General features: G+C 51.7%; 2 protein-coding genes across 4 annotated transcripts in view; both read right to left on the bottom strand.

Moving 5' to 3' along the window:
* Positions 1–12,754, bottom strand: part of ACSS2 (acyl-CoA synthetase short chain family member 2) — a 31,134-nt gene extending 18,380 nt beyond the window's left edge. For both annotated transcript variants that reach the window (XM_041419261.1, XM_041419260.1), the window contains exons 1-2: positions 12,580–12,754; positions 12,176–12,371 (exon numbers count right to left, since the gene is read on the bottom strand). In XM_041419261.1, the coding sequence (XP_041275195.1) occupies positions 12,176–12,371; positions 12,580–12,703 (320 nt within the window). In that variant the 5' untranslated portion in view covers positions 12,704–12,754. The remainder of the gene's footprint in view (positions 1–12,175; positions 12,372–12,579) is intronic.
* A 6,186-nt stretch (positions 12,755–18,940) lies between these two features.
* Positions 18,941–27,838, bottom strand: part of SOGA1 (suppressor of glucose, autophagy associated 1) — a 29,565-nt gene continuing 20,667 nt past the window's right edge. For both annotated transcript variants that reach the window (XM_041419245.1, XM_041419244.1), the window contains exons 12-16: positions 27,714–27,785; positions 27,274–27,344; positions 25,591–27,031; positions 25,354–25,495; positions 18,941–24,415 (exon numbers count right to left, since the gene is read on the bottom strand). In XM_041419245.1, the coding sequence (XP_041275179.1) occupies positions 24,387–24,415; positions 25,354–25,495; positions 25,591–27,031; positions 27,274–27,344; positions 27,714–27,785 (1,755 nt within the window). In that variant the 3' untranslated portion in view covers positions 18,941–24,386. The remainder of the gene's footprint in view (positions 24,416–25,353; positions 25,496–25,590; positions 27,032–27,273; positions 27,345–27,713; positions 27,786–27,838) is intronic.

Genomic DNA, 27,838 nt, shown 5'->3' on the forward strand with positions numbered 1-27,838 from the left:
TTTCACCTGATGCCCAGGTAGTAAATCAAGGTTAAGCTTCCCTGTTAGAACCACCATGCAGGTGAGCAAGTGATTTACTGCTGCACACACACAGTGTAGTAGGGAAGGTGGTTTGTAGGAGCAAGCAAGGTGGTTTGTAGGAGCAGGCAAGCATTTCTGCAGAGCCCCATTAGCTCAAGCACTGACCCTGTGCAGCAGTCAGGGATGCAGAGCAGCAGCGTGGGAGAGGGACGGCGTGCCCAGATGCTCTCCTGGATATTTGCACCAAAGTAAGTTAAGAAGTTACTGTGCTCTACCAAGCACCAAGGCTGACTACAGGACTTTCCAAAGCACAGTCTGCTTCACCCACCACCCATCACCTAACCAAGTGAGCTGAGCCCATCTCAGCTGTAGGGTGACAAACACAAGGGAGGCACAGGAATTCAATGGCCATGAGAACACACACTTACCAGAGCAAACAGACCAAGCAAAGATGACCTGGAAATGAATCACCAACACTTTGGTTCTTCTCTTTCACCACATTTCTAAAGAAAAGTTATTTGCATCACTTGTTTGAGTAACAGATGACTACGACTCCCTAGGCAAAGCTGCCCTGGCATTGGCATAGAGCAGCAGGAAGCACAGGCTGCATCAGTGGCAATTACAGTTTTCAAAGGAACTGAGGATGATAATTGTAGTTTACAAGGGCTACAACACCACAGAGAAGGTGAGGTACAGGAGAAAAGGAGGAAATGAAGCCAAGCAAGTGAAATGTTAGAAGTGTTCAAGATCTGCCAGACCATCTGCAGATCCACACAGTCAGAAACAGAAGACCACCAACCAAACCAACCTAAGGACAAAGTCAAAGCCTTCCTCACCCCGGAAATGCTCCCAGTGAGGACCAAAGGGTCTGCAGATCATTTAAGTTTCTCCTCTAAGCTCCCATGAACACATCACTCACTCCCTTTTTGCAAACAGCAACGGCTTTAAACTGAAAGAGAATAGGTTTATATTGGATATCAGGAAGAAATTCTTCCGTGTGAGAGTGCTGAGGCCCTGGCACAGGGTGCCCAGAGAAGCTGGGGCTGCCCCTGGATCCCTGAAAGTGTCCAAGGCCAGGCTGGGTGGGGCTTGGAGCACCTTGGGACAGTGGAAGGTGTCCCTGCCCATGGCAGGGGTGGAACAAGATGAGCTTTAAAGTCCCTTTCAACCCAAACCATTCTGTGACTGACTAAAAGCAGTAACGCAAAGTTACCAAGCACAGGTGGGGGGCACCTGAAAGGTGACTTTTCAGAGCACAGCAAACCATCTCAAAGCTACCAGGTCTCATTTTCTGACTGGCAGAGATGTGATGGCAGCCCACAGAGCAATTTTTCTTAATGCAGGACAAAAAAAAAGTTGTGCATTTTACCAACTGGAAAGCACCCTTAAGAAAACATTGATTCCCAGTTTGGAAAAGGTGTTATAAGAGGGAAAGAAGCCTTTATCAGATGATGCCATGTCACAGGAGCAATTTCCACAGTGGGGAACCACAGAGAGACTCAATGATCTCAAAGGTCTTTTCCAATTGCGTGATTCTGTGACTCCAGCAGAGCAGAGATGGGGACTGTGGGAATGTCCGCCTCAGAACATCTCTGTTGCCATCTAAACTAAAACATGCTCAGAGCCCAAAATCCCTTCTAAACACGGAACCAATGCAGCATGAGACATCTCCAGCTCCTGCTTCACCAGCAGCCTGTCCCCAGAGCAGGGTACAGGAAGGAATTTTCCTGCTGTGGTGACAGCCCTTCACGTGCAAGGTCACCAGGGGCGGCCAGGAGGGCTCTTGGGCTCCCTGATCCGTTCCACATCCAGAATTAGAGCAGCCAAAATGCCAGGCAGAGCTGGGCCAGCCAGGCCCCTGCCATGTGGGGAATGTGCTCACGTGTGAGCCGCATGGGCAGCCAGAGCCTCCGGCGTGCTCGGCCACCGTGGTGTCAGCTGCTCACAGACCTCCTGCCACGACCTAGCCTCGGCTGTTCTTAGGACAGCCCCAAAAACTGCTGCCTGAAAAGGGTCTGCCTCGACATATCTTGGTTTCTCAGGAACAACAGCAGCCAAAACTGAAAATAAATAGGATTCCTCCCTATGCCGCAGCTTTGCTTATGCCATTTGAGAGAGGAATGGTACTCAAGTAAAGACAGCTGTTTTTGAGAAAATAAATTACATTGAAACATGAAGTTTGGGGAGAGCAGCTGTGCAAGACAATCAGAAAAATATACCCTTTCATCAGAAAAGAATTCTGGTATTTGCATGGATTGTTCAATATGGAAATGCTCTTAACTGCACAAACAGATGGGTCTGCAGCAGGTCTGCAAAAAACCTCCATGAGAACATTTCATAATAACGGGGCAGACTGCCCAGCCCTGCCCATGCTTAACGTCACCATCTCCCATTGCAGTAATGCAGAATTCCCAAAGGAGTTCTGGGAAGCCTGAGGTTTCTTGAGCAGCAGGTTTACCAGAAAGCTCAACCCTACCATCACCACGCTTAAATCCTCTTGCATCACAGCACAGATCAAGAAAGAAGAAGTTGCGTAATGACAGAGCTCAGCTTGGGAGGGGCTGGTGAAAAGGTTTTCCCAGTGTGTTCAGAAATATTTGGCAGCACTGAGAGAACATCGTTGAGAAAACCTGGGAACAGAAAGCCCAGGGAAAAGAAGAACCTTACCAGTTCAATACTATCACTTCCTAAATCCATACAGTTGACTCTGACAACTGCATTAGAACAATCCATCAGTTTTCCCCTCCAGTGTCCTCCATACACTTAGGTAGGGCCTAAGAAAGCTCTGCTCTCAAATCCATCTCTGAGCCAAACCATCCCAACTTAAAGTTGATCATGCATCTAGCATGAATGGGCTCCTATTGCTGTTAGGGAACCCAAACCACCTGTGTCAAAGCAGGAGCCCTGTGCTCTGCAGGGAACAATGTTCTGTGTTCAGCCCCAGGCCCATCCCCTCCAGCCCAACTGACTCCAAAACAGGCACTATGTATTTCACAGAACAGCCAAAATGGACCTTATTTCTACAGGGATACTGGGTCACCATTTGCTCTTTGATCAAGGAATCAATCCTCTACTCACTTTTAAAAACAGCTATATGGACACACAGCCTACAAAGCAAACATCCAACACCCTGCATAGTTTTTACTGCCTCATAGGAAAACCACATCCATCTTTCTGTCCCTCCTTCTCATTAAATACATTCCCAGCTGCTCTTTGAATATGCAGCCTTTCAGAAGCTGAACAAATACCAGATGCATCTAAAGAAATAATATTTATCTTGTGCAGCCCAACCACTGTTCACTCTGCCATACCCTGAGTGATCCTACACCACAGAGCCCAGCTGGAGGTGGACACTGCTCCAAAACCACTCTTTCTTTATCAACCTGCCAAAATTCCCTCCAGTTATCCCATTCACACCAGGCTATGCCCTAAAATCTACTTCAAGCCCCTTTCTTTAGGCAGTGGGATGCTCAGACATCTCTAAAGGAATCAACACCTCCCAGTGCTGCTGGTTCATCAGCCAACATGGGAAAGTGAACTCAGTGCCATGGGATTTGTACACTCTGCGCTCACAGCTGAGAGCCAGAACACCCCAGGGGAACAGTTTTGGGGAAGACAGGATCAACAGCAGCCAGGAAATCCCTCTGCAAGGGAAATGTACTCTCACCCTGACTCATTTGACAAGATAAGTCATTTTACAAGTAATTCAGACCACATGTAAATACCCTGGTGACAGTGTCAGCAGCCACTCTGTGCTGATGGGCTCAGCAAGGAGAATTTGCTCTTTGTGGCTTCATGATTTTCACACTCCCTTGATACTGAGTAACCACCAAGTCAGGAGGAAAAGCACTAACTCTTAACTCTTACTTTTTGAAGTACTTTAAAACACGAGAGAACAACCAGTGGAGAAAAGCAACAGCTTTTTTGCCTATTTTATTTAGGGGAGAGGTTTTTTCAAGCAAATTTTAATTACTTTTTAAAAAACAAAATAAGCATATAGCGTTGCAACAGAGGTCATGTGCAAGACTCACCCAGCACATCCCAGAGTTTGGCTGCCCTCAGCCAGCACTTGTAACCCTACCAGCCAAAACCAATGAATGCTGTAGAAGAATGTGCGAGTTTGACATGAGAGGAAACATTTTAGATGTTTACCATCAGTTGGGTTTTCAAAGGAGCATGGACTATTTTTACCAGTCCAGTGGGAGTAGGGCTTGTATTCAGTACAAAACAGCTGATTGCTTGTTTAAACAATTTACAGTTGGGCTGTTGAACAGACCCTGGATGAAGCTTCTGTAAGTAAAATAATCAACAAGCTGCCTGCCACTGGGAAATGTCCCATTTTGAGAAATAGAGGCATCCCTGGTGGGAACATTCTGCCAGATTTTGAAGAGCTTCTAAAAACACAGAAAGCCAGGCAAGACAATTTCAATGGAGGTTCAAACATATTCATGAAGGGGATGGTATGAAATTAAGCTTTTAATCCAATTTTTGGTGGACATGTCAATTTTATGCATCATAAACCTCCAGAGGTGGAAGCCAGGTGTCACCTGCTGGAATGTTGTTTAGTGAACATTCCTTAGAAAATGGCCAGTGGCAACAGGAGTGGAAAACATGCTTCACTATCACTGAATGAATCATAAAATGAATGGTCTGGGTTGGAAGAAGCCTTAACGACAATCTGGTTCCATGGGCATGGACACCTTCCACTAGACCAGGCTGATACAAACTCTGTCCAACCTGGTCTTGACCAGTTCCAGGAATGGGACTGCCACAGTTTTTCTGGGCACTATCAGGCAGCCAGGTGTGACAAAGCAAACAGGAAGGCCCTCAACTTCCTTGAGGGATTCCCCTGAAGAAGGGAGGTGACATCTATGAAAATGTATTAATGGCAAATTGCCAGGGCTCACAATTTCCTACTGCACCTCATTTCGACATTTCCAAGTGATGTGCAGAAATGCAAACAGAGAACTGAAACCCTGCTCCAAAAGGGGGGAGGTGAGAGCTCTTGTGAAACCACTGCCCATTGACACTTCAGCCCAGGAGCTCCGGGCACAGAGTCCCCCAGGCACAGCAAGTGCAGCAACCCACCAGAAAATGCCATGCTTTGAACGAGCACCCACTCACACCTCTTTTGGCAAAGTCTGAGCATTTTTGTCCCCTACTTGGAGTAAGTCTCACCCACGTGTAGCTGGAGTCCTTGTCCACTGCTGCTCCATCCACACCAGGGTGCCAAGGGAGAACACACAAGCCATTCACACAGCTAAAATAATCAGGTTTTCTAGTCCAATGAGCAAACTGAAGGCTCTGATCTTCCGTGTCCTGAATCCATACAGAAGTTCACCATCCTCTCTGTCCATGAACTCCATTTATCCACTGCAAGTTTCAAATCTCCAGCCAATATTTGCAATGTGCCATCACTGCACAACCACAGTGCCCCTCCCTAAAACAACCAAGCATTCTCAAAAGATATCCAGCTGTCTGTAATACCTGCCAGGAGAACAAAAGTTTCACAGGCATGAGAAAATCCAGGCACCATTGTCTGCGCACACCCACCCCTCATACTGCCTCAGGTAGTTATTGTAACAACCAGAACCACGCAGAAAGGCAGCATTGCACAGGGTATACACCAACATTTTCAGGTAGGGCTCTAGATTCAGCGTGAGTTATTAAATCCTTCATGCTGAGTCTTGAGAGCTGTCAAAGCAATGAGAAGGATGAGGAAAAAGTACTAAATAAGAACATAAAAACTGCCACTGGTGTAATTTACACAGCAGTATTGCACTTGTGCTGTCAGCAGCTCAGCCAAGAGCCTCTCAGACTAAACTTAAAGTACCATGCTGGGTCAGAACCATGGCTGATGTTCGGCCTCCAGGTGCAACAGCAGCAGGAGATGCTGTTTCTGGAGCACGTCAGCCTGGCCACCACCAGCAATTCTGTTTCAACACTGCCCTTGGCAGTCCTGCCGCTGATACTGAAGAGTGTCCACTGAAAGTGAGGAAGCAAGGCTAAAGCAGCTCCACAAAAACACCCTTCTTCCAGGCACACTTGAATTCTTTTCTTGAACAACATTTTGTGGGAAACCTCCCGAAGGTGGTCTGAAAAGAGCCATCTCTGGCGCTCAGTGCCACCGGCCTCATGCTCCAGCAGTCTGCCAGCAGCTCCACCACCTCTCCCAGTGACCCTGTTCCACTGCACCCCTAGGGATGCAAGTCACATTTACTGGTTCCCAGGACCCTCTCCATTGCCCTCTCTGGGCAAAGAGGGACTGGCAACCTCCCAGCCCTTGGCACTGCAGCCTTTTGTAAATACCACCAGTATACCCTGGCCAGCAGCTCTGCAATTCCACATTCAAGTTCCTGCCCCTATCTGGGGCACATGCCATCTAATCCTGGGCACTTACGGACATCCCACTTGTTTATCTGGTCCAATACTTCCTGGATAATCCCTTGTATTTATATGGATGGATGCTGTATCCTGCCAGAAGCAGCTACCAAAGGTTTCTGAGCAAAAAGGCTGGAAACGAACAGATCCAACAAAATGCAAATGAAAGCTGTTCCCCTGATTCAAGGCAGCTGAGCTGCTCCCCCAGGCAGGAGAGATTAAACAACCCCTGTCCTCACTGCTTTGCCATGGAGCAACCACCCAAGTGCTACCTGAGTGCCTTTTCTCTTAACAGATTTGAGTTAACACAGAAGCAAAATCCCACTCTGTCTCCAGAAGCAGGATTATGTGTTATTTGAGCTCAGTAAAAACTATTTCCAGAGAAAATCTTCAATAATGTGGAATGCCCTCCCATGGAGGCACACATCCAGGGGTGCTTCTGAATGGGCAAAACCACAGGAGACCACAGGCACTGGGCAATCACAAGTGGTCACCAACCTTTAATATCTGTCCCTTTCCTTCCTTACACTGCAGAACAGCATGAGGCTGAGAGCACTTGCCAGCTCCCTGCTCCTGCCCTGCCTGGCATCCTGGGATGGAAGAAGCTCTGCAAAGCAGGAATGGGGCTTGAGTTCTCCAAAACATCAAACTAATCACCCTTCCCTGCATTTCCCTGCACACCAGCAAGTGTACCTGACAGGGATGAGTCAAGTTCTGCTTTCAAGTCAGTCTTTGCAATGGAAAAACAACTTCCATTGACTCTGAGCATGTCAAGTGCCTGAGCACCACAGTGCTCAACCTGCTGACTCACAGCATCCAGGAAAGCACACCCCACACATGCCTGAAGGAGGTAGTTTGTTGTTCTCAGATATTTATTTCATCCCTTTGGCACAACCACTCACCTGGGAACTACCTTGAAGATTTCACTAGTAATGAAGAGGATGAAGGATGAAGCACATGAGTACAACAGAAACACTCAGGACAGAAGAACCTCAAGATATGACAGGGGAAAAATGGGTCTCAGCACACACACACACACACAGAGCCCTTGGTAACAAGTTTTAGACCATGATCTCTGTGTTTTCCTGCCCCTCAGGCCAAACTGACAACCTCAAACCCTTAAGCAGGCACCACCATGCTGCCCTGGAGCAGCATCATCTTTGTATCTCATCTGCACCCTACAGCAGGGAATTCGGAGCAGTTACACGAAATCAGTTAATTTTAAACCCATCATGACCTTGCTCCAAACAGCCCACAGCCAAAGTTAGAGACTCCATCCACCTATGGAGAAAGGTCAGGGAGCTACACCTGGGGAGAAGCTGGAGTCCCTCCTGTCCCAGCTTGTACTTCATATATATACAGTGTCTGCCCAGAACTGAGAGGAAAAATTTCAAAGAAGCCAGGAAAGCACATGACTTGGACATGCCTGAGCTACTACACTACTCCCTGTACTCCCTATTTTAATATCCCATGTTTCTATTGATGCTCCCCCCCACCCCCACTCCTGCACTACCCACACAGCTCAGTCATCCCCATGATGCAGGAATATTCCCTTTTGGAGGGATGAGAAATGCTGTCTGAAACTCCCAGTTTTGTCACCCTCTCCCACACTGGCAGATTTCAAAGCCCACCAGAAAAAAGCTACACTTTCTGCGATGGAATCTACAACTATCATTGCCCTTGAAGAATGTACAAGATTTATAGCTGCATAAAATACTAGTACATTCAATGTAATTTATTACCTATTTTAGGTGCACATAATGTGCCTGATTTCCAGAAGCAGGGCATCGTACTGTTCAGCAGTGCTTTCAAAATAATTAATATCTGCCAAAACCAACAATCTATCCCTCTCCATACACAACAGGGAGATGACAGATTGCTGGGGAGGCACCTCAGAAAGGATCGAGGGGGGCCACCCCTTTTCCCATGGAGAATCCCCTTCAGGAAAGGAGCTGTGCTGAGCATGGGTAGTGCTGTGGACATGAACCAAACCATGCACACACCTGCAAACGTGGATCAGTAAAAGGAACCTTCCCAGGGGTGAATTTTGTTCTTTAAACAAACTGTGACATGGAAAGAGGCTGCATCACTAGAAGGGTAACAAGTCACCCAGGAATTTACCAAACAATTGAATGGTCAGTTTGACACAGGATGACCCAAAATCCTGAAGCCAGTGGGAGCAGCAGAGTCAACTGCATCATGTAGAAGCCCTTGGAAAGGCTGGATGTTAACAGCCAGCATCCTCTGCCACAGCATTTGTGAGGCTGGTTTGCATCTTTTATATATATATATTTAAACATGCTCTCATAGTTGTTTGTTTTTTTCTTATAGAAAGTTTTATTGGAAGAAACCTCAAGGCTACAAGGCCCTAAATGCATGATTACATTTTAAAGTCAAATCATATAAAGAAACCCAAACCAAACAAGGCACACCTCCTAATTTTCTATTTGCATGTCCTGTTTGTTCTAGGCCCAAAGGAGGAACCATGGGCACTTATTATTTGTTAAACAAAGTTACAATTATCTCTGGCAGCCTTTACTATCTTTATTGCTCCTTTCTAGATGCGTAATGTCATATGCCAATATAAAAAAGCAGAAGATCAATACACTCTCTCAGAGATGGCAGAAGCCAGGAGCACTGGCCAAGCTCCATCTCCTTGGCTAGAGGGACTCTAAAAACACAGCTCTACCTCCTGCCCCTGTCCCTACCAGCACTGCAGCTGGGGTAACTGGTTTGAGAAACACAGGCACAAGTTACACATAAAACAGGCCTCATCCAAATACCTTCACACCCCAGGGTCTAATTAGAGAGTTTTGCAATAGGTGGTGGTTTTTTTTAACTCCCTCATGGTTGTATTTTTACCTCTGCAGGCTGCCCAGGCTGAAGTTTATATGAGATTATTAACAGACACTTCAGCACAGAACTAAGGACTGTCCAAGTGACTTTGGCATGTCTACAGCAGGGTGAAGGAATACTGTGCTCCTGCCCTAATCAACCATCCCTCAAAAAGTCCTCAGCACTGCTGCAAGTCCTCTTAATGTCCCAGTAGATGGTCCAGCCCATTTCCCCTACAAGGTCCCCGAGAGTCACCACAGGTACCAACAGCAACCACTGTTCCTGGCCGCAGCCTTTACACACCATTATGAAAGAGATTTCACTTTTGAGAGCAGCACTTTATCAGAAGCATTTCCTGGAACTTCTATTCCTTTTTTTAGGCCACATCAGCACCAAGCAGAGAAAGAGGAATGAGAAGCAGGGAAATCAGAAATATTTGTGATGTTCACAAGCAGCCCAAGATATCCTAGTGAAGCAGGCCATAGGGAAAAATCCTTGTTTCCTACCAACTGAGGATGGCCATTTGGAACTACACAGTCCTAACAGCACTGTGAGGACGACACCACCACAGCAAACACCACCTATGTACAAGTTCTGCAGCATTAGGCAATCCCATGTTCTGCTCTTTGTGCTGAAAACGCAATTCCATGTGGCTTGGGATTAGACCCTCTGAGTGGAGCCAATTTGGGCAGTCCTGGACTGCTGGTGGTGCAGGAACCTTTAGTGCAGCTTGGCCCTAACAAACCCAGATGAGCTGCTCACTCCTTCCCATCCAAGCAGGACTGGAGACAGCCATAGCCAGCAGTTCTGAGTTTTGTAAGGACACGTTGCTTCTCAGAGACACTTAGCAATGCCTCCAAACACTGTTCAACTTTTCCCTAATCTCCTCCTCTCTGAAAGCAAAAACCATGGTTCTGTAGCTTTTCAGAGCTCTCAGGGCTGGGCAGTCAATCAGACCTTGGTGTAAGTTCAGCACCTTTCCCATCTAGCAGGCTACAGACTTTCTCAGATGCAATCTAGTGGCTCAGGTGCTTTAATATTTTTCTGACCTTTCATACAGTGTAAGTCTCAAGTGTTTTAGGGAGCCAAGCTCATTCCAGAGTGTTACAACACAAAATGTGAGAGGACAAGATGAGAGAAATTAATTATTGCTTAGTTTTCAAGAAAACCACATGCCCAGAGAGGAGTAATTTTATGAGCTGTAAACCTCAGCCCCACTTTCACAAGTCCTCAGTGCCACAGTGTGCCTCTTCCATTGCTCCAACCAGCATTCCTAGCTGACAGCTCCACACTACACTGCCTGGTCACCTGTGACAGAACCATGCTAGGAGAGCTTGTCCCAAAACAGCCAGGGGAAACTCTCTCCTTAGGAGGAAGAGAGACGTTATTTTTCAGCACTGTGAAAACCACAACTGACAGCCACCCACCATTTTCATATCCACCCCAAGCTTTCTCAGCATCACAAATACCCCCAAAAATGCTGCCAGAATAACCAAAAAGAAAAATGTTCACCAAGCCCGAATTAAAACTGAGAGCAGCTGCCTCACTGTCACACAAGGATTTATGTGTACAAAGAACCCAGTCCCTCAACAAGCCCCAGCACAGGGCCAGCACTGGCTGCCAAATAGCTTTGTTTGCTTTACACCTTTACCTGCAGGAGTTTACAAAGGAGTTTTCATTCAAAAGCTGCAGTCATTTTATATCAGAGTCAGCTACAGAATCTATTTAACTAGCAGGGAAGTAAACACTTTCCAGCATTTCACCTGTGCCTTATCAATATGACTATCTACTAGACAGCGTGTGCAATTCTTTCACTGAAGCAAAAGGGCTATGGATAGAAACTGCAGAAACTCTATGAAGCCAATTTTACAGCCACAGCCAGAGCCACACTGCTATAACCATGTTCCTTTCAGCAGCGGGGTGGCTCCCCAATCAACTTTACACCAGGTGACTCAGGGAGACCTTCAGCTGCACAATAAATCACCTAGAGTATCTGATATTTTTATTGCAATGACAGTAAGATTTCTCCATCTGCTCTGCTCAAGGGACTCACCATATCCCAACAAGTTTCTGCATGCCTACCATGGGGTACATCTAATTGTGCCTCTGCTCTGTCACATACAGTCACAGCCAGATTACATGAACACAAGCTCAAGGGAAACAGCCAAACGCACAGGAGAGCCAGGCACAGCTCTGTCTGAGGACACAGCTGTGCTGCCAGCTGAGCTAGTTCAGCAGGAGCACATTACTTCTGGAGCCTGGACATCACAAGTGAAACCTTTGCATCAATATGAAAAGTAAATTGTACATGGATTTTAACACTAGTAACTACTCTGGTAAAAAAACACAAACATACTTCAGATAGGGTTGAAAGTAACTTTTCTTCCCAAAGGCAGAGAAGCCAGTCTGTCTGAAAGCACCTCACATTCTAGTGCAAGGAATCCACATATAAACTCAGGTATTAGGAGAACCTTTCTGCCACAGGAGTGGAAACTCGCCAGCCCACAAAATACAAACACGGGAGATAATGGAGTTTATTAGCCTTTAGCTGTCGGGTGTTGGCTGTTCTCATCCCGTGCCTCTAGCCACATCTACCTCCTTCACCAGGCAGTCGTGGCACCTGCCTCGCTCCAGTCTGACCGCTCGGAGCTCTCAGCAGGTGCAGCTGCAGAGGCAGAGCTGGCAGCCAGGCGCTCCCCACTGCCATGCCGGGCACTTCAGTGCATGGAAGGGCAGAGAAGCTTCCCGGGAAGGGCAGAGAAGCTTCCCGGCACAGCTCTTCCCAAGGACACTGCAAGCAAACACGTGCTAAACCCATCTAAGGATTAGCCCCTCTCAGGTTTTATGTTTTCATTCACCTCAGTAGAAACTGACACTGTTTGTACACTTTAGGTGCTATTTACACATCCTCTCCACCACAATAAAAACAGAAACTTACCAGTAAAAAGCAACTTTGTCCCCAAGCTTCTTCTCATTGACATTTCTGTCCAGGAGGTTGTAGCAGATGTTGGTGGTCGCTCCTTTCATCCACTCGATGAAGATCTTCCCCTTGGTCACATCGAAGTTGTACTTCAGGAAAGGTCCCGTGAGCTGACGCTTCCAGTAGAACTCTTTAGCGATGTCTCCCCAAAATTCTGGAAAGGCAACGGGCACCGGAGCCCGTGAGCGGGAAACAGGGATGAGGGAACGGGGATGAGGCAGGTAACATCTGTGGGAACACGAGGGGCACCCCGAGCACCCCACACGCGGGGGTCCGCGGAGGGCTCCCCGCGCTCCCCACAGCCCCGCGGCAGCCCCCGAGGGCCCGGGGAGCCGCCGCCCCGCCGCGCCGGCCCCGCTCACCGTGCGGCTCCTCCACGGAGCGCTGGTACAGGCGCTGGTAGTGGGACAGCGACGGGACGTGGGCCGCGGGCAGCAGCTCGGGCCGCGGCCGGTAGAGCCGGGCCTGCTCCCCCGGCAGCACCATGGCGAGGCACCGGGGCTCTGCGCGGGCGGGGGCCGCCCAGCCCCGCTCCGCCGCCGCGCCGAGCCGGGGGCGGGCACGGCGGGCACGGCCCGCCCTCACGGCGGAGCGGGGCGGCGGCCATGTTCCAGAGCCTGTTCCTGCTGTCACCGCGGCTCTGGTGTGCCGCTGTCAGTGGTGTCACCTTCCCAGCAGCGTCCTGTGTCGGTGGTGTCCCCTTGTTTGCCTTGTCCTTTCTGTCATCGGTGTCCCCCTGTCAGCCGTGTTCTCGTTTCAGTGCTGTCCCGTGTCAGTGATGACTCCCTGTCAGCCGTGTCCCCTGTGTTTGTGGTGTCCCCTGTGTCAGTGGTGACCCCCTATCCGACAAGTCACCCTGCAGCTATGTACCCTACCCACCGTGTCCCCCCTGTCACCAGTGTGTCCCTCTCCAGTGGTGTTCCACTGTCAGTCATGGCCTTTCTGTCACTGGTGTCCCCCTGCCGGCCATGTCCCCAGGACCAGCGGTGACCCCTGTCAGCAGTGTCCCCGGTCAGTGGTGTCCCTTGTCAGTGGTGTCCCTCTGACAGCCATGTCCCACTGTCAGTGGTGTCCCCCTGACAGCCATGTCCCACTGTCAGTGCTGTCCTCCTGATAGCCATGTCCCGCTGTCAGTGGTGTCCCCTGTCAGCCCACGGGCCCCTGTCCCACACCATCAGCCCTGTCCCCCCATGCCAGCAGTGTCACCATTTAACAGCCCTGCCCTCTCCCTCACCAGCAGGAGTTGTGTCCCCTCTGTGCCAGTCCCTGCCACTTTGCCAGGCACAGGGAGCAGCCCAGGGCACTGTCTGTGAGCTCCTCTCTCACCAGTCCCAACGCAGGCCAGCGGGTACGGCCACACTCTGTGCCTTGTCCCCCTGCAGAAAACAACTTTTGTGTGGTTCCATGACCCTCCACTTCCCCTCCACCGAGCTGTGTCTGCACAGCGAGCTGTGGCAGTTCGCTGAGCACCTTCCTCCTGCAATAACTTTGTACCAATCTCCTGAGGTAGTGAGAAATTGAGCTTTTTTTTTCACTGTTTTTCACTAAGAAGGCAGTCAAATGCTGGAACAGGAGCCCAAAGTAGGAGCAGCATCACAGTCCTTAGACACAGATAAAATTCAACAAGATAAGCCCCTGCGTAGCCATGCCCATTGGAGCAGGAGGATGGAGCTGGGGTCTCCCAGGACCAATGTGATTCCAAGAGTCTGGTCTCAGAGCAGGAGTTGCCTGTGGTTGTACCTCCTGCAGAAGACCCCTTGTCATCCCAATCCTTAACATTCCCTGCACTGAGCCCAGCTGCCCAAACAGCATTGCCTGCCCCTATGACGTTGCCTGCCAAGATGATATTTCTTAGGAAGGCTGCCAAAACCTCAAATTCCTTTTCTCCACTGGGGAACTCACCCCTTGGAGCAAAGCATTGCTGTGCCTAGGCAGCCACCTGCCCTGGGAATTTTGTGCTGGTTTGGGCCAGGGCCAAGGAGCACTCAAAAGATTAAAGTGCATAAACTTGAAGTTGGCACAGTGTCAGTGAGCAGGTACAGCCTACTCTGGTATCCTTGGGTTTTCCTAAGTGCTTTTGTGCACTCCCTGGGAGTGTTGCCCTGCTCTAGACTGAAGAAGACAAACCTGTGGACTGGTGAGCGTTGTCTGCCACTCCAGGCAATGTTCTCATCAGCAAAGAGGCCAGAAACAGTTCTGTACACAAAAGCAGCAGCGCTGGTGTGTATTTTTCATTAAGCATGTTCTCTAGTTTTGAAGGGCACAGCTGTGCTGCAGCTCCCTGCTCTGGTGTCAGTTTGCTGTCTGCCCACACTGCTTCAGGGCAAAGGTTCTTCTGTGACCCCTTGTAGGAGGACACAGTGGTTTAGTCCGAGGTGAAACCCAAGAGTAGTTCTGGTGATACCTCCATCCATGGACTGTGTCCTATGGACAGTATCACTCCAGAGATACTCTCTACACACCTCCAACATGAGCTCAGCAGGATTTACATCCCAAATCTGTCAGCCACCCTCACACCATGCTGTAGCCCATGTAACAAAAATTCCTCAACCATGTAATATAAAAGCCCTGTCTTGGAAAGCTACGGTGTGGCCTCATATTATTAATCTCATTGTTTTTAACCAAAAAAAAAAAAAAAAAAAAAAAAAAAAAATCACAGGAAGATCAGTGTGCAGGGTCTCAATCTCTATCACATGGATGAAGGTGAAGTCTCAACACAAGTCCAATGCCCAGTTTTAGCCCATTCCTTTTTGGACTTTCAGCCTGGGATCACCGGTTTTCAAGCCCAGGCCTTCTTTGTGGGTAAACCAGTAAGGATACAGCCAAATCCTGCAAGAAATTTCCTTTGACCAGCCAGCAGTATCCTTACCTCCAAGTTCCTGATTACAAAAGGTGGGGTTTTTTTTTAAGAAAAAGTAAGTTTGGCTCTGCTGCCTGGGCTCTTGGACAGGGGTATTTTTGAAGCTCCTCAGGAGCTATGGGAATTGCACTCCAGCACTCCCCTTGGATTAATGGTCTGGGAACAGCTCCATGGATATTTGGGTACACTTGGCACATCATTTAACCCCAGCTGGAAACCACTCTGATCCTCTCCTGAGAAGTGGGACAAACCCTGCACCTCTAATGTCCTTCACAAGCCATCTCACTCTGATAATTTTCTGTTAAGAGTTGCCAGCCTTCAGTTCCAGCAGCCTGTGTCCCAGGGATTTTGCATTTACCAGCAGCCCCAGCAGCTCTCTAACAAACCCTCTGTCTCCCTAAGTGCCAGGAAGGGGGCTGTCATTCACCCCACTGCTGGGAAAGGGCTTTGTCACTCTCTTTGTCACAAGACAGTATCCCAGAGCCAGTGAAGAGGTGGTTTGCAGATCTGGGAGGTGGTCTGTGCTTCCCTTCTCATTGGCCTTTTGCTTTCAGTGATTTGGGCAGCTGAAATCCCCCACCAGCCTCAGTGACAGAATGATTTCTGTCCAGCAACTGTTGCCTCTGTGTGTGGGACATTCTGAGCCATGAGGCTGGGGCAACACCATGTCCCACGAGCCCCACAGCTGTCATTCATCCAACATTGTCCAGCTTGGGCTGCTGCAGCCAGGGAATTTTGTTCTTGTGCTTCAGCTGTCCACAGCTGTGGCCCAGGAAGCTGCCTGACGGGGAGAGGGTGCATCTCCTCTCAGAAAGCACCTGCAAAGCAGAGAATTCCAAATAGCCTCCTGTTGTTTTCCCCAGCTCTATCCTGTTCCAGTAAGGCTCCAAGCAGCTGCATACAGGGTTGTGAACCACAGAGGTGGTGCCATCAGTCACACCCCCATGGCACAAACACATCCCTCCTCACATTTTCATGTCAGTGTCTCACAGCTCGAAAACCCCAGAAACATGGAATGCTTTGGGTTGGAAGGGAACTTAAAGCTTGTGTCATTCCAACCCCCTGCCATGGGCAGGGACACCTTCCATTAGGCCAGGCTGTTCCAGGCCCCACCCAACCTGGCCTTGAACACTTTGTGGGTATGCCCAGGCTTCCCTCGGTGATTTTACAGGATCTAGGAAAGGGGCTCCTGCCATGTGACCATGCTTTGCTGCTGCAGTTCCTCCACCCCAGGGCAGTTTGCATCCAGCTGGGCTCCTGCCCTGGGGGCTGGTGTGTGCAGGAGCTGGATGCTGCAGCTTGGCTCCCAGCTCTCCGAACTCACCAGGCAGCCCTGGAAAATCAGCTGCATTTTAGGCCCTTTATTGCCTCTTCCTGTAAAGGAATAAAAGTACTTAAAGTGTATATGTTAATGAAATTACTTAAAGTGTGTATGTTAATGTATATTAAGGTCTCTTGAAGAGACTAAGAGGGTCAAAAAAAAAAAAATACTGGCCAGAATATGTGGTATCTTGCTCACATTCTGCTTTGGATACTCTGGAAACTTGGGATACTCTGGAAACAGCCTCTCTAGTGCAACACTCTCAGCAGCCCTAGTACAGCTCAGCAGCTGTGGTGGAACCCTTCACTGCATCTTCCCTGACATGAAAGATCTCTATCCTGGAGATGTTGGGAGTGGGGGAAAGAAACTGGAAAGTGTGAACTGGTTTGTACACCTCAGACCTCCTGATCCTGGTGGGACGAGCAGGAGGCAGCCTCACATGGGAAACTTGTGCTAATTTGGGCAAAGTACTGCTCCAGGTGGGCAGGTGACTTACTTGGGGGTCCAAGTGGGGTCACAGGGCATTGCCTTCTGGCCTTATTGCCAATAAACGTGGGAATCACATCCTCATTCATGCTGAGATGATCAGGCAGGAAGAATGCAACCCACAGGAGTGGAAGAAGGAAGCCAAGAAGGCACATAAGTGTCTGAGCTACACCAAGGCACCAGTGTGATGGCTGAGCCTCATGGGCTTGTCTGGAGGAGGACAGCAAGCCACCTCCTCTCCCGCTGCCTGTCCACTCCTCCCAGAGCATCTCCTGGACCGGGGCCTGGTGAGGCAGATTCAGCAGCTTGGTGTAACACCTGTCAGTGATGCTAATCAAAGAAGGCATATTTTTATCATGGATCTTACTCTTGGTGAACTTAGCACAAACAAGTTTGTGCCTTGCATGGCTGTGCCTTTATGAGAATATCCTGCAGTGGGAAGGGAAAGATTTCTTTAACCACATGCAAGGGTAGAGAATTGAGGGGCAGAACAAAAGAGCAAAGGATCTGGAAGGAATCACAAGTGACACCAGCAAAAACTCCTGGGACCTGCAGAGCAGGGGTGAGATGCAGTGGGAGGCACAGGAGATGGAGTGAGAGGATGTGACTAGGCTGTGGATCTTCCTGCTGGGGCTTTCTGAGCTAATTTTCAGCAGATAGCCAGGCTGTGCAGCCCTTCACTTGTGCTGGATGAATCAGCAGTCAGCAGCAGCAGGGTTAAACACCGGGCTGTACTGTCTCCCCACTGAGGACACTCCCCCTCGTCGCTGGCTGCAGAGGAAATTTTAATCAGCACCGTGATAAGAGCCCTTCAGTCCTGCTGGGAGTTATCAGCTCCTTTGTTTGTAAATGTAACTGCTCAATACCAATACACTTGGCTCTGGGTTCTGGCACTTCCCTGCTCCACAGCCCTTTGGCTCAGGCTGCTCCCTCCCTCCAGCCACCCTTTCATCGAGGTGTTAAAACCGCCCAGGTTGTACTGAAAACCCAAGGATCAACCCTTTTCTGTTGTTGTTGTGAGCTGTTTCCTTTCTACCCCTGCTGTCACTGAGAGAGAGACTTCTGAATTTGATGCGGTTTAAAGCTTCAAGGAGTAGCTGATGAATATCAGAGCCTGGTAATTTAGCCCTCTGCAGAGTACAGACAATATATTCATAATCATTCTATATGGAGATGAGCTAGTAATGCAATCAGGCTTATAAATCAAACCCAGGAGACATGTTAGTGCTGTTTGCCTGAGCTTCTTGAGCGATCTATCTACAGGAAAATGTCTGTCTGACTCTTAGATGGGACCAATTAACTTATAAAGATGCTCTCTCCTCTCACAGTGGCTCATTTGTTTACTTGGGCTCTGCCAGCTGGTGCTATTTTCATTCTGGGAGAGGGGGCCAGGTCTGTAAGAGATTTGTTGGAAGCCTGGGCTGCAGAGGAAACGAAACTGCCTCAGGAGAGGCAGCACCTTCATCAGCAGCACAGCGAGGAGACTGGAGTTTAATAAACAGCTTCCCTGTGTGAGCTGTCCTCAGGCTGCAGAGCGTGTCCTTTCACTCCCATACGTGGCTGCCTTCTTTTGTCCCTGTTTTATTGAGCAGGGAGGGATAGCTGGAGCCATGGGTCAGGCTCAGTCATGCCCAGGGTGAGGCCGTGTGGACACAGGAGCACATCCCACACTCTGGCAGATTAGGAATCAGCATCAGTGGGGCTGGGAGGGTGATGCCAGCACCCAAAAAAGCAGCTCTACGTTTGCTTTGCTTCCTTCTGGCTTGGCCACATCCTGCCCCACGCCATGTGCTGGGAGCAGGATGGGATCTGCTTTGACTGAGCAGGATTTAAGGTGTGCTGGCAGCCAGGCAGAGATGGGAACAAAGGGACATGGCTGGAGCAGGGCCAGCACGGAGCTGAGGTCGGTGCTGACACCAGAGGGTGGTGTGGTCTCACGCTGGAAAGCCACCGCTGGAGACACATCCTTGCTCTGGCACGTTTGTAAGGAGAGGACTTGGAGACAAGCTCACATTTATTTTTTCATAGAGATTTTTAATGTTTATTTTTTAACAGACTTGGTTTAAATTTTTGTTTTCTACAATAATTCAATGTAAAAATCCCAGTACAATATACAACAGTTTGAACATTTGGAATAAGAAATCCAGCTTGGGGAGACACGTAAGTTCAGCTAGTTCCTAACAAAGGTAGCAAATTCCCTCCACCCTCCCCCAGATTTCCCAGCCAGGAAGGCATATGGGCAGGAATGCTTTACAAATGTCACACCCACCCTATAAAGACACTGGGTGCTGTGTCCCTGCAGTGGGACATCCCCTAGGAAAGGGCATCCTCCCCTCCATGGGATGGCTGGGAGCCTCCAGCATGGCAAGGCAGTCTTCAGGGAAGCGAGGCTGGCTGGCCCTTGTGCGTGAATGATGTGGGATGCTCTGAAAATGCCCTGCATGCAGGTCCTGCAGGGTTTGGAGCTCCCTTGGCATGGAGAGGAGACCTATCCTCCCCTCCTTGGCAGCACTGCCAGCAGCCTGGTGCCCTACTGCAGCTGTAAGGCTGCTGGAAGGGGATGGCCCTGCAGGGCCCAGCCTAAGGGGCAGAAAATAAGGATGATGAAAGATCCCTGGCTCTTGGGTCTGAGGGGACATCTCAGGGATCACTCACTGGCCTGGGAGCTGGCAGCTTTTTCAGGAAGCCTCTTTAGGATGGCCCATGGTACTCAAGCAGCCTGGGAATAGTCCTGCTTGAACAGCCTGGAGGGGTCGTGCTCAAGTGACACGGGGTGGTCCTGTTTGGGCAACATGGGATGGTTCTGCTCCAGCTACATGGGATGATCCTGCCAAAGCAGCCTGGAGAGGTCCTGCTTGAGCAGTTTGGGATGCTGCTGATCAAGCAGGGTGGGATGATCCTGTTCAATCAGCATGGGATGGTCCTGCTGGAAGAGCATGGAATGGTCCTGCTCAATCAGCATGTGATGGTCCTGCTGGGGTGGTCCTGCTCAGGCAGCATGGGATGGCCCTGCGTGAGCACAGTGGGATGGTCCTTGTGGAGCATGGGATGGTCCTGCTGGAGCAGTGTGTGTGGTGGGTCTGCTTGAGCACCATGGAGCAGCTGCAAGTGGCAGGGATAGTTCTTCATGTCCTACAGCATCCCAAGCAATGCATTCAAAGCCATTCCTGGCCTTTCTCGCCCCTCTTGGATATCCTTCACCACTGGATGTGATCTTAGGGGAATCTAGTCAAGCTCCATGTTCCACACCAGTTATTGCTAATGTTAGATTGGGACATTGGTGACTTTATCTGGCTGAAACCTTTATCTGGTTACTGAAACCTTCCAAGGGCAGAGGTCATCCCCTTTTCCCCCATGACCAGTTCCAGCTGCACTAGCCCTAGGGAGAAGTGTTTTCTGAATTCAGGAAGGGCCCTTCCTGTGTTCATCAGGGGTGGCTGAGCTGGTAGTGGCTTTCCTGGGTTGGTAAGGGATGGGATATAAGGCAGGAGAAGCAGGAAGGGAAGCAGAAAATTGTAGCTGGAGTCAGATGTGCTGGGAGTAAAAGAGTGCAGGAAGGAATGTGAGAGGTCAGGCTGGGAGAAGATTGGAAGTCAGGACAAAGGTAGGAGATGAAGGAGAATGTAAGGATAGTTAGAGAGGGAGCTGTGAGGTAAGGAAGGATGGCTGGAGGTCAGGGAGGGGTGGAGAGGGAAATCTGTGAGGTTGGTGGGACACTTAGAGGATAAAGAGGGATAGGAATGTGGGGAAAAGTGGAGGAGCATAAGGAGAAAGAGGGACAAATTTGGGAGGCAAACGACAGAGGATGGTGAGATAGCCAGATGTCGAGTGTGAGAGGGACAGGGAAGAGGTGAAACTGCAAGGAAAAGTATGGGGAACAATGGGAAGTGAAGGGTCACAGGAAGGACTGAGGTGGAGGAAGAAGTATGAGATGGAGGGTGACAGAGATGGAAGATGGTGGAAAGGACAATATGGGGAGGATGAGGAGACTGGGCAGATAGTAGGAAGTGGAGGGTGGAGGACAGGCAAATGGTGGTGTGGGGCATGAGGAAGGATGAAGGACAGTGGGAAGTGGAGGATGAAGAAGGTGGACAAAATCAAAGAGGAAAACAAGGAGAGATTAGATGGTAGGTGATGGAGGAAAAGACGGAGGGGAGATGAAGAGGAGAGATGAGGAAACACTGGGACATGGACATAGATGACAGAAGAAACAGAGAGACACTAAGGGGACAGAAGAAGACAAAGACTGGAGGGCAATGGAGGAGAATGAATGAGAAGATGGGAAATGGATAAGCACAAAGAAGGGATTGGAAATGTGGAGGTGGAGAAGGTAAGATTGGGTGACATTAGCAGTTGAAAGGATGGTGAAATGGTGGGAGGTGAGGATGGATTTTGGGACGGGGAAGTGAAGGAAGTTGGGAGAGGAGATAGGAAGAGAGAAGAGGATGAAGAAAGACGTGGAGAAGATGAGGAGTGGAGGAGGTTGGGGTGAAGGTAGGAGCTAATGGAGAATAAGCAGGGATAAACTGATGGTAAGAGGTAGAGGACAGTGGTGGGGGGAGCTGAAGAAGACAGTGAAATGTTGACATGAATATGAAAGGAAAAGCTGGAGGCAAAGCAAAGCAAGGATGGATGGGGCAGGGTGAACGTGAAGAAGGAAAAAACATAAGAAGAAGGTGGTGGTGAATGAAGGCAAGGAACAGGATGTGGTGAATGAAGGAGCAGGTCAGAGGGATGCGATGAAAGTGTGGCAGGAAGACTGGAGGGTGGGATATGGAAGGCAGTGGAGGAGCACAGGAAGGAGGGGTGGGAATGGTGGGTGCCAGAGGAGAACAAGGAGGGATGGGATGCAGTGGAGGATGCAGGAGCACAAGAAGGTGGGAGGGGACATGGTGGGTAATGGAGGAGCACAGCATGGCAGGGAGGGATGTGACACAGCTGATGCCAGCACACTGGAAGGAGTGTGGAAGGAGGGAGGGGATGTGGAGGGAGAACAGGGAAGGATTGGAGGTGGTGAGTGACAGTGGAGCACAAGAAAGGATAGGACACAAAGGAGGATGCAGGACAGGAAGGAGGGACATGACATGGTGGCTGATGGAGTGGCACAGAAAAGAAGGATGGAACCTGGTGGGTGATGGAGGAGGGTGGCAGGGAAGGATGGGACACAGTAGATGACTGCAAGGAAGGAGGGATGGGTGAACAATGGAGGAGCAGTGGGAAAAGGGTTGGGACATAGAAGATACACAGGAGGGATGGAGTATGGTGGGTGATGGAACATGGGAAGGAGGAATGGGATAGAGTAGCAGAGGAAGGAGGAAAGAGGGCTGGGTTGGGTTAGGATTGATGAAAGAGCACAATAAAGAGGGATGGAACAAGAGCAGGGATGAAAAGGATGGGACATGAAGGATGATGGAAGACCAAAAGAAGGAGGGTGGGTTTTGGTGGGTGATGGAGGAGCTCAGGGTGGGACAGTTTAATGGAGTGAAGCTGAGGGGAGGATGGGACCAGCAGGTGATCAGGGAATCACAGAATCATTAAGGTTGGAAATGATCTCTGAGATCGAGTCCAACTGAGGGGCACAAGGGCAGGGAGCCATGGGAAGCAGAGGAAGGGGATGTGGGTGTGTGTGCAGGCTGCGTTGAGCTGCTGGGCAGGCTGGCATGGCACATGGCAGCTGTGAGAAACACCAGCATCACAGGGACAACGCAGAGCTGGGGGCAGCCTGGTGTGGGGTGACAGTGCTGGCAGTGAGGACCCACGGGAACTGACAAGGAGCCCTGCTGGTGTGGCACAGTTGGGTGCAGCACATGGGGATGGTGTCAGGGACAGACAGGTGGGTGAGGAGAGCATGGGACACCATGTGTGGGCTGGGCAGCAGACAGGAGGGCAGGAAGAGAGGCACAGGATCACGTCACCCCACACCTCCCTCTGCAGCAGCACTGCCCCAGACAGGACAGGCAGCATGGCCCCCACACCACAGCACGGGAAGGCAGCACCAAGGGTGGGGGTGAGGGGTTGCAGGGCCTTTATTCATCACACAACAAGCAGGCATGACACAGGGGTGCGGGATGGGGTGGGCAGAGAGCTGTCATCGGGGCAGGAGGTGCCCTTCATGCGACCTTGGCATGGGCTGGTGATAGGAAGCAGGAGGACAGGGCAGGGGCAAACGGCTTTACCCAAAACACCTCAGGTTTCACCCCAGGCTGGGCACTGGCATGTGGACAGGGGCAGAATCCATGGAGGGGCTGGAGTAGAATCAGCCACCTCCACACCTTAAGGAAATTTTCCCCACAAATTCCTTGCCGGCCTCATCTCAGCCCCCCTAGGAAATGCCCAGCACCGCTATTTACAGAGTAAGACAGAACTGACCAATATTACAAATAATTAAAAGGCAGTTTTAAAAATGAGAAACCACATTCCAAAAAGTAGAGAGTCTTTTAAAAAAACCAAACCAAACCAAAACCCCGATTATCCATGAAAATGCTAAAAACCACCCCGAAAATATCTATGTACAGCAGGAGATTGCCCGTGGCAGTGCTGGACCCAACTCCTCCGTGGCAGGCAGGGACACAGCCCGGCCCTGGCTGCTGGTGAGGGCGGGCAGCACCTGCCCTGAGTCCCCCAGCCAGGTGATGAGGGTCCCCTGGGGGCTGGCCGGGTGCCACAGGAGCGAAAGGCCATCGGTACCGGGCCTGCTGGGCCCTGGCTGATGCTGGTGTGTCCGGGGACACAGGCAGTGAGCGGCTGGCGTGGAGATGCTGGCGGAGGCTGCGACGTGGCAGTGGTGCAGCAGCTGCTGCGGGCAGCGAGCGGCCGGACAGGAGAGGGCAGCAGCCTCGGCAGCACCAGCAGTTCTTAAGAGAAACTGCGAGATGACAATGTGCAGAGGCCCTAGAAGCAGTGTACAGAGCTCCAGAGCGATGCACAGAAGCCTTGGAGTGGTGTACAGAGCTCCTGGAGCAATGCACACAGCCCTTGAAACAGCGTACGGAGCCCCCGCTGCACTGTACAGAGCCCCAGAGCAATGCAGAGCTCTCAGAGCAGTGGATGGAGCCCCTGGAGCAAGGCAGAGCTCTTGGAGCCCTGCACAGAGACCCCAGAACAAGGCACACAGCCGCAGAGCAATGCGTTGAGCCCCAGGCACCTGCAGCTCCATCTGGGTGAATCCCTCCACCCAGCTCCATCTGGGTGAATCCCTGCCTGGCCCCTGGCAGGCGGCTGGAAAATAGGTCAGGCAGCTGCCTCAGAAATCTCTGTTCTCTCCTGGAGCTGCACAGGGGCACCAAGGCTGCTCTGTGTGGGACTGGGTTGCAATTCCCCACGGCCAGGAGCTCTGCAGTGCTGGGGGGGCTGTGGCTGCTGCCCCCTCCCTCCCTGGGTAAGGCTTTTTCTGGTGCTGATAGAGGGATGCGCGGCACAGACCACGGGCCACGCTGCAGCCTCCCAAACCACAATCTCTTAATCCAATTGGTGCCTCTCCAAAGTAGCTCATTTCGGTATTTTTAAAATGCACTTGGTTTTACATTGCAGGCTGTCCGGAGTTGGGCAGGGCCAGAAGTGGAGAAGTGGAGAAACAAAAACAAAGAACAAAAAACAAAAATAAAAACAACAAGAACAAAAAAACCCAAACAAAACAAAACAAAACAAAAAAAAAGAAAAACAAAAGAGAAATATGTATATTCAGCACTTAGAGAATAACTACAAGTGGCCCCAAGCAGGGAGGTGGGTGCACCTTGGGAGCAGGGGATGTGCACACACACACACACAGAGGCACAGGCCACCTCTCCCCACACTGTGCACCCAGCGATCCCAGCCTGCAGCTGGAGGAGCCCTGGGACCACCCGGACCCCTCCAGCAGCCAAGGGCCTCAGCAGCACCCCAAGAGCAGAAGGGTGGCCGAGGAGGGCCCCCAGGCAGCCCAGCCCGGGTGACCGCAGGGAGCCTCCCGCCTCCTTCCTGCCGGGGAAGCACACACAGCCCGCGGCTGATGCAACCGCGCGGCAATCGGGCAATCGGCCCGCGGGATGCTGCAGCCCAGGCAGGGCGGGCAGCAGCCGGGGCGGGTGCCGCATCAGCCCCCGGCCAGTGCTTCCCTACAGGGCTCAGCCCTCCCCGTCGACACCAGCAGCCTCCCCTGGCTGCTCTCCCTTTCTCAGCCCTCGGCACGGCAGGGTCTCAGCTGACATTCCCGGCGCGGTGGACCGGCCAGGGCCCCCCCGGCAGCGGGTCTCTGCGCAGGCAGGAGGTGATGCAGCCATCCTGCCAGGGTGTCCCCGCACCCCGGGGCTACCGGCAGCCTCCGGCTCCACATCTGCTTCGTAAGCGTCCCCGGGGCCGAGGGGACGTTTAGGAGACAGATGAGCCCGCGCCGCCTCCGAGAGGGGCCCCGCGGGCTCAGCGCGGGCGCTCTTCCGGCAGGACAGTGGATGGCAGGCACGCTGCGTCCCCCGGCCCCCCGTCCTCACTCACTCGAGACCCCCGGCTTCTCCTCCGCCCTGGGGGGCTCCGCGGGGTGCAGTTTGCACTTGGAGGGGGAGTGGCGGACCGCGGAGCGGGATGGCCGGGCAAAGCAGGAGGTGAGGGACTGGGAGCTGCAGTCACACGCCGTGTCCTGCAAAGATAGACAGGGCACAGCGGAGTTAGAGGGGTCAGGCACCCTGTCCCCCGCCACGGCGGGACACCCCGGGGGGCTCTGTGCCTCGTTACCTCGCTGGCTATAGCCGAGATGAGGTCAGGGTCCCGCAGGGCTGCGTCCTTACTGCCCTGGCCAGGGGACGAGGGCTTGGGGTCCTCGCAGCTGCCCTGCTTGAGGACCTTCTTGTTCAAGACACGGGAGATGTTTTCGTGGTGGGTGGCGGGGCTAGGGTGCTCGGCTCTCTTGCTCTCCTCCCCAGTGGCCTCCTTCTTCTCCTGGGGGGCAGTGGGGCTCTGCGCTCGCCCGCAGACGTTCCTGAAGAACTCCTGCACGAGGCCATACTTGGGTGCTTCGGGCTTGGCCCGGCTGCTCTCAGGACAGCCCGGCTTCCAGATGGACTCGGTGCTGCCCGCGTGCTCCACCACGCTGAACAGGCTGGACAGGCCATCGTTGATGTTGCTGAGGACAGGGCTGTCGCGGGTGGTGGTGGAGCGGGCCCAGGCAGAGCCGTTCTGCTTGCTCTGGTGCAAGTTCCACAAGCTCCTGTCCTTGGAGGCATCCAGCTTGGAGGAAGACCTCCTCTGGAGCTTTGGAGAGCCGTATTTTGGGGAGCAGCATGGTCGCTCGATCCTGGAGTGGACCTTATCCAGGGAGGAGGAGATCTGCTTGCTGCGCACGGACACGAGGGAGGAGCTGCGCGGGGACCAGCTCTTGCCATGCATGCCGGGGCCGCGGGGCAGGTCGGTCTGGAGGCCCACGCTCACCGTCTGGATGGTCTGTGTGCCCACGTGGGCCAGCCCCACTGTCTGGATGGAGGTGCTTTTCACCTTCCTCTCGAGCGAGCTGGAGCGGATGGCCTGGCGCACGCAGTTGGTGATCTCCTTCATGTCGTCGCTCATGTTGCCGGAGATCTCCAGGTCGTGCAGCGAGGGGGGGAAGCGCGGCACCGGCGGCACCGCGCTCTCCCCCGCGCCACTGTCCAGCAGCTCCTGCTGCTGCTTGGAGAAATTGCACAGCCACTGGCTGTAGGTGCCCTCGGCGCTGGCCGACTCCTCCGGCTCCTTTGGCTTGGCCATGGTGAACAAGAATCCGGGCTCGACCATGATCTTGCCCTCCTTGTTGTGCACCAGAGGCGCCTCCAGCCGCCGCACCACCGGCGGGCTGTAGTAGATGCGGATTCCTGTCTTGTCGGGTGCCGTGTAGCTCCTCTGGATTTGCTTCTGAGCTGAGTCGTGTCCGGACAGGCTGCTTGCTCGTGAGTAGTCCCAGGAGGAGATGCCCAGCTTTTCCTTTGCCAGGCTGTCAGGGGCAGGTTGTTCGATATTCACATATGTACAGTTTGAGGGAGGGAGGCTGGCGCTGTCCCGGATCCCATTGGGCAGCATCTGGGTGGTTGAGGATGCCTTTTTGCACCGGGCATGGTCACCCAGCCCTGGCACGGTCTTTCCAGAGAGGTAGGGAGAACAGTCAAGCAAGCTTTCGAACTCTGACATGGAGGAAACAGACTTGGTCCTGTGGGAGGAGAGAGAATAGGGATTATAAGGGGACAGGGAAGGGGACTGGGGGACAACTGAGGCACTCTGTTCCCACCCCAATGGGACCTTCCTTGGCACCCAGTCCTGCTCCTCACAGGGAGCTCTTTGCTTCCAGGACTACCCTGGAATAGGGTTGCATCTCCTCTGTGACTCTCAGGGATGTCAAGCCCAGGGGCCCCCTCTATGTTCCAGGGACTATGGAGGCACCAGCACACTCACCTTTTGAGGTTGGTTCCCTTGGCTTCTGCTTCAGAGATTGTCTCCTTGTCTGTGATTTTCTCATTGAGAGCCTAGGATGGCACAGGAGAAAGCTCCGGGGTCAGCAAGCACAGGACCAGAGCACAGAGATGGGCTGGAGCTCAGGGGCTGCATCCCACTCCCCTCCAGCACCACCAGCTTCCCCACACAATGAGTCACAGCAGTCCCAGGACTGCATGGGGCTTGCTGCAACTACATCTATTTAAAATCAGCTTTTTATAACCCCACAGAAGCTCTTGGGGGTTCAGCCATGCCCTTCATGCTCTTACTCTCCTGGTGCTCTCCCTTGCAGCCTCATTTGATGTTTAAGGGGGTGTTAATTGGGGTTCACACATCCTCCCATCTTATCAGAGACCTGATCCCTAAGAGCATACTGAGAGCATCCACCCTGTCTTACCCACCTCTTTCCAGTTGCTGCCGTGCTTCTCCATTTCAGAGTGCTTCAGTGCCCATGGACTGGATCCCTTCTGCAACTGGAGAATGTATTGGTCACTCAACACGTGCAACATGAGCCTCTCTGGGCAAG

Source organism: Onychostruthus taczanowskii, unplaced genomic scaffold (assembly GCF_017590055.1).
Source record: "Onychostruthus taczanowskii isolate IOZ18803 unplaced genomic scaffold, ASM1759005v1 scaffold60, whole genome shotgun sequence".
In the NCBI taxonomy this organism is placed as follows: Eukaryota; Metazoa; Chordata; class Aves; order Passeriformes; family Passeridae; genus Onychostruthus; species Onychostruthus taczanowskii.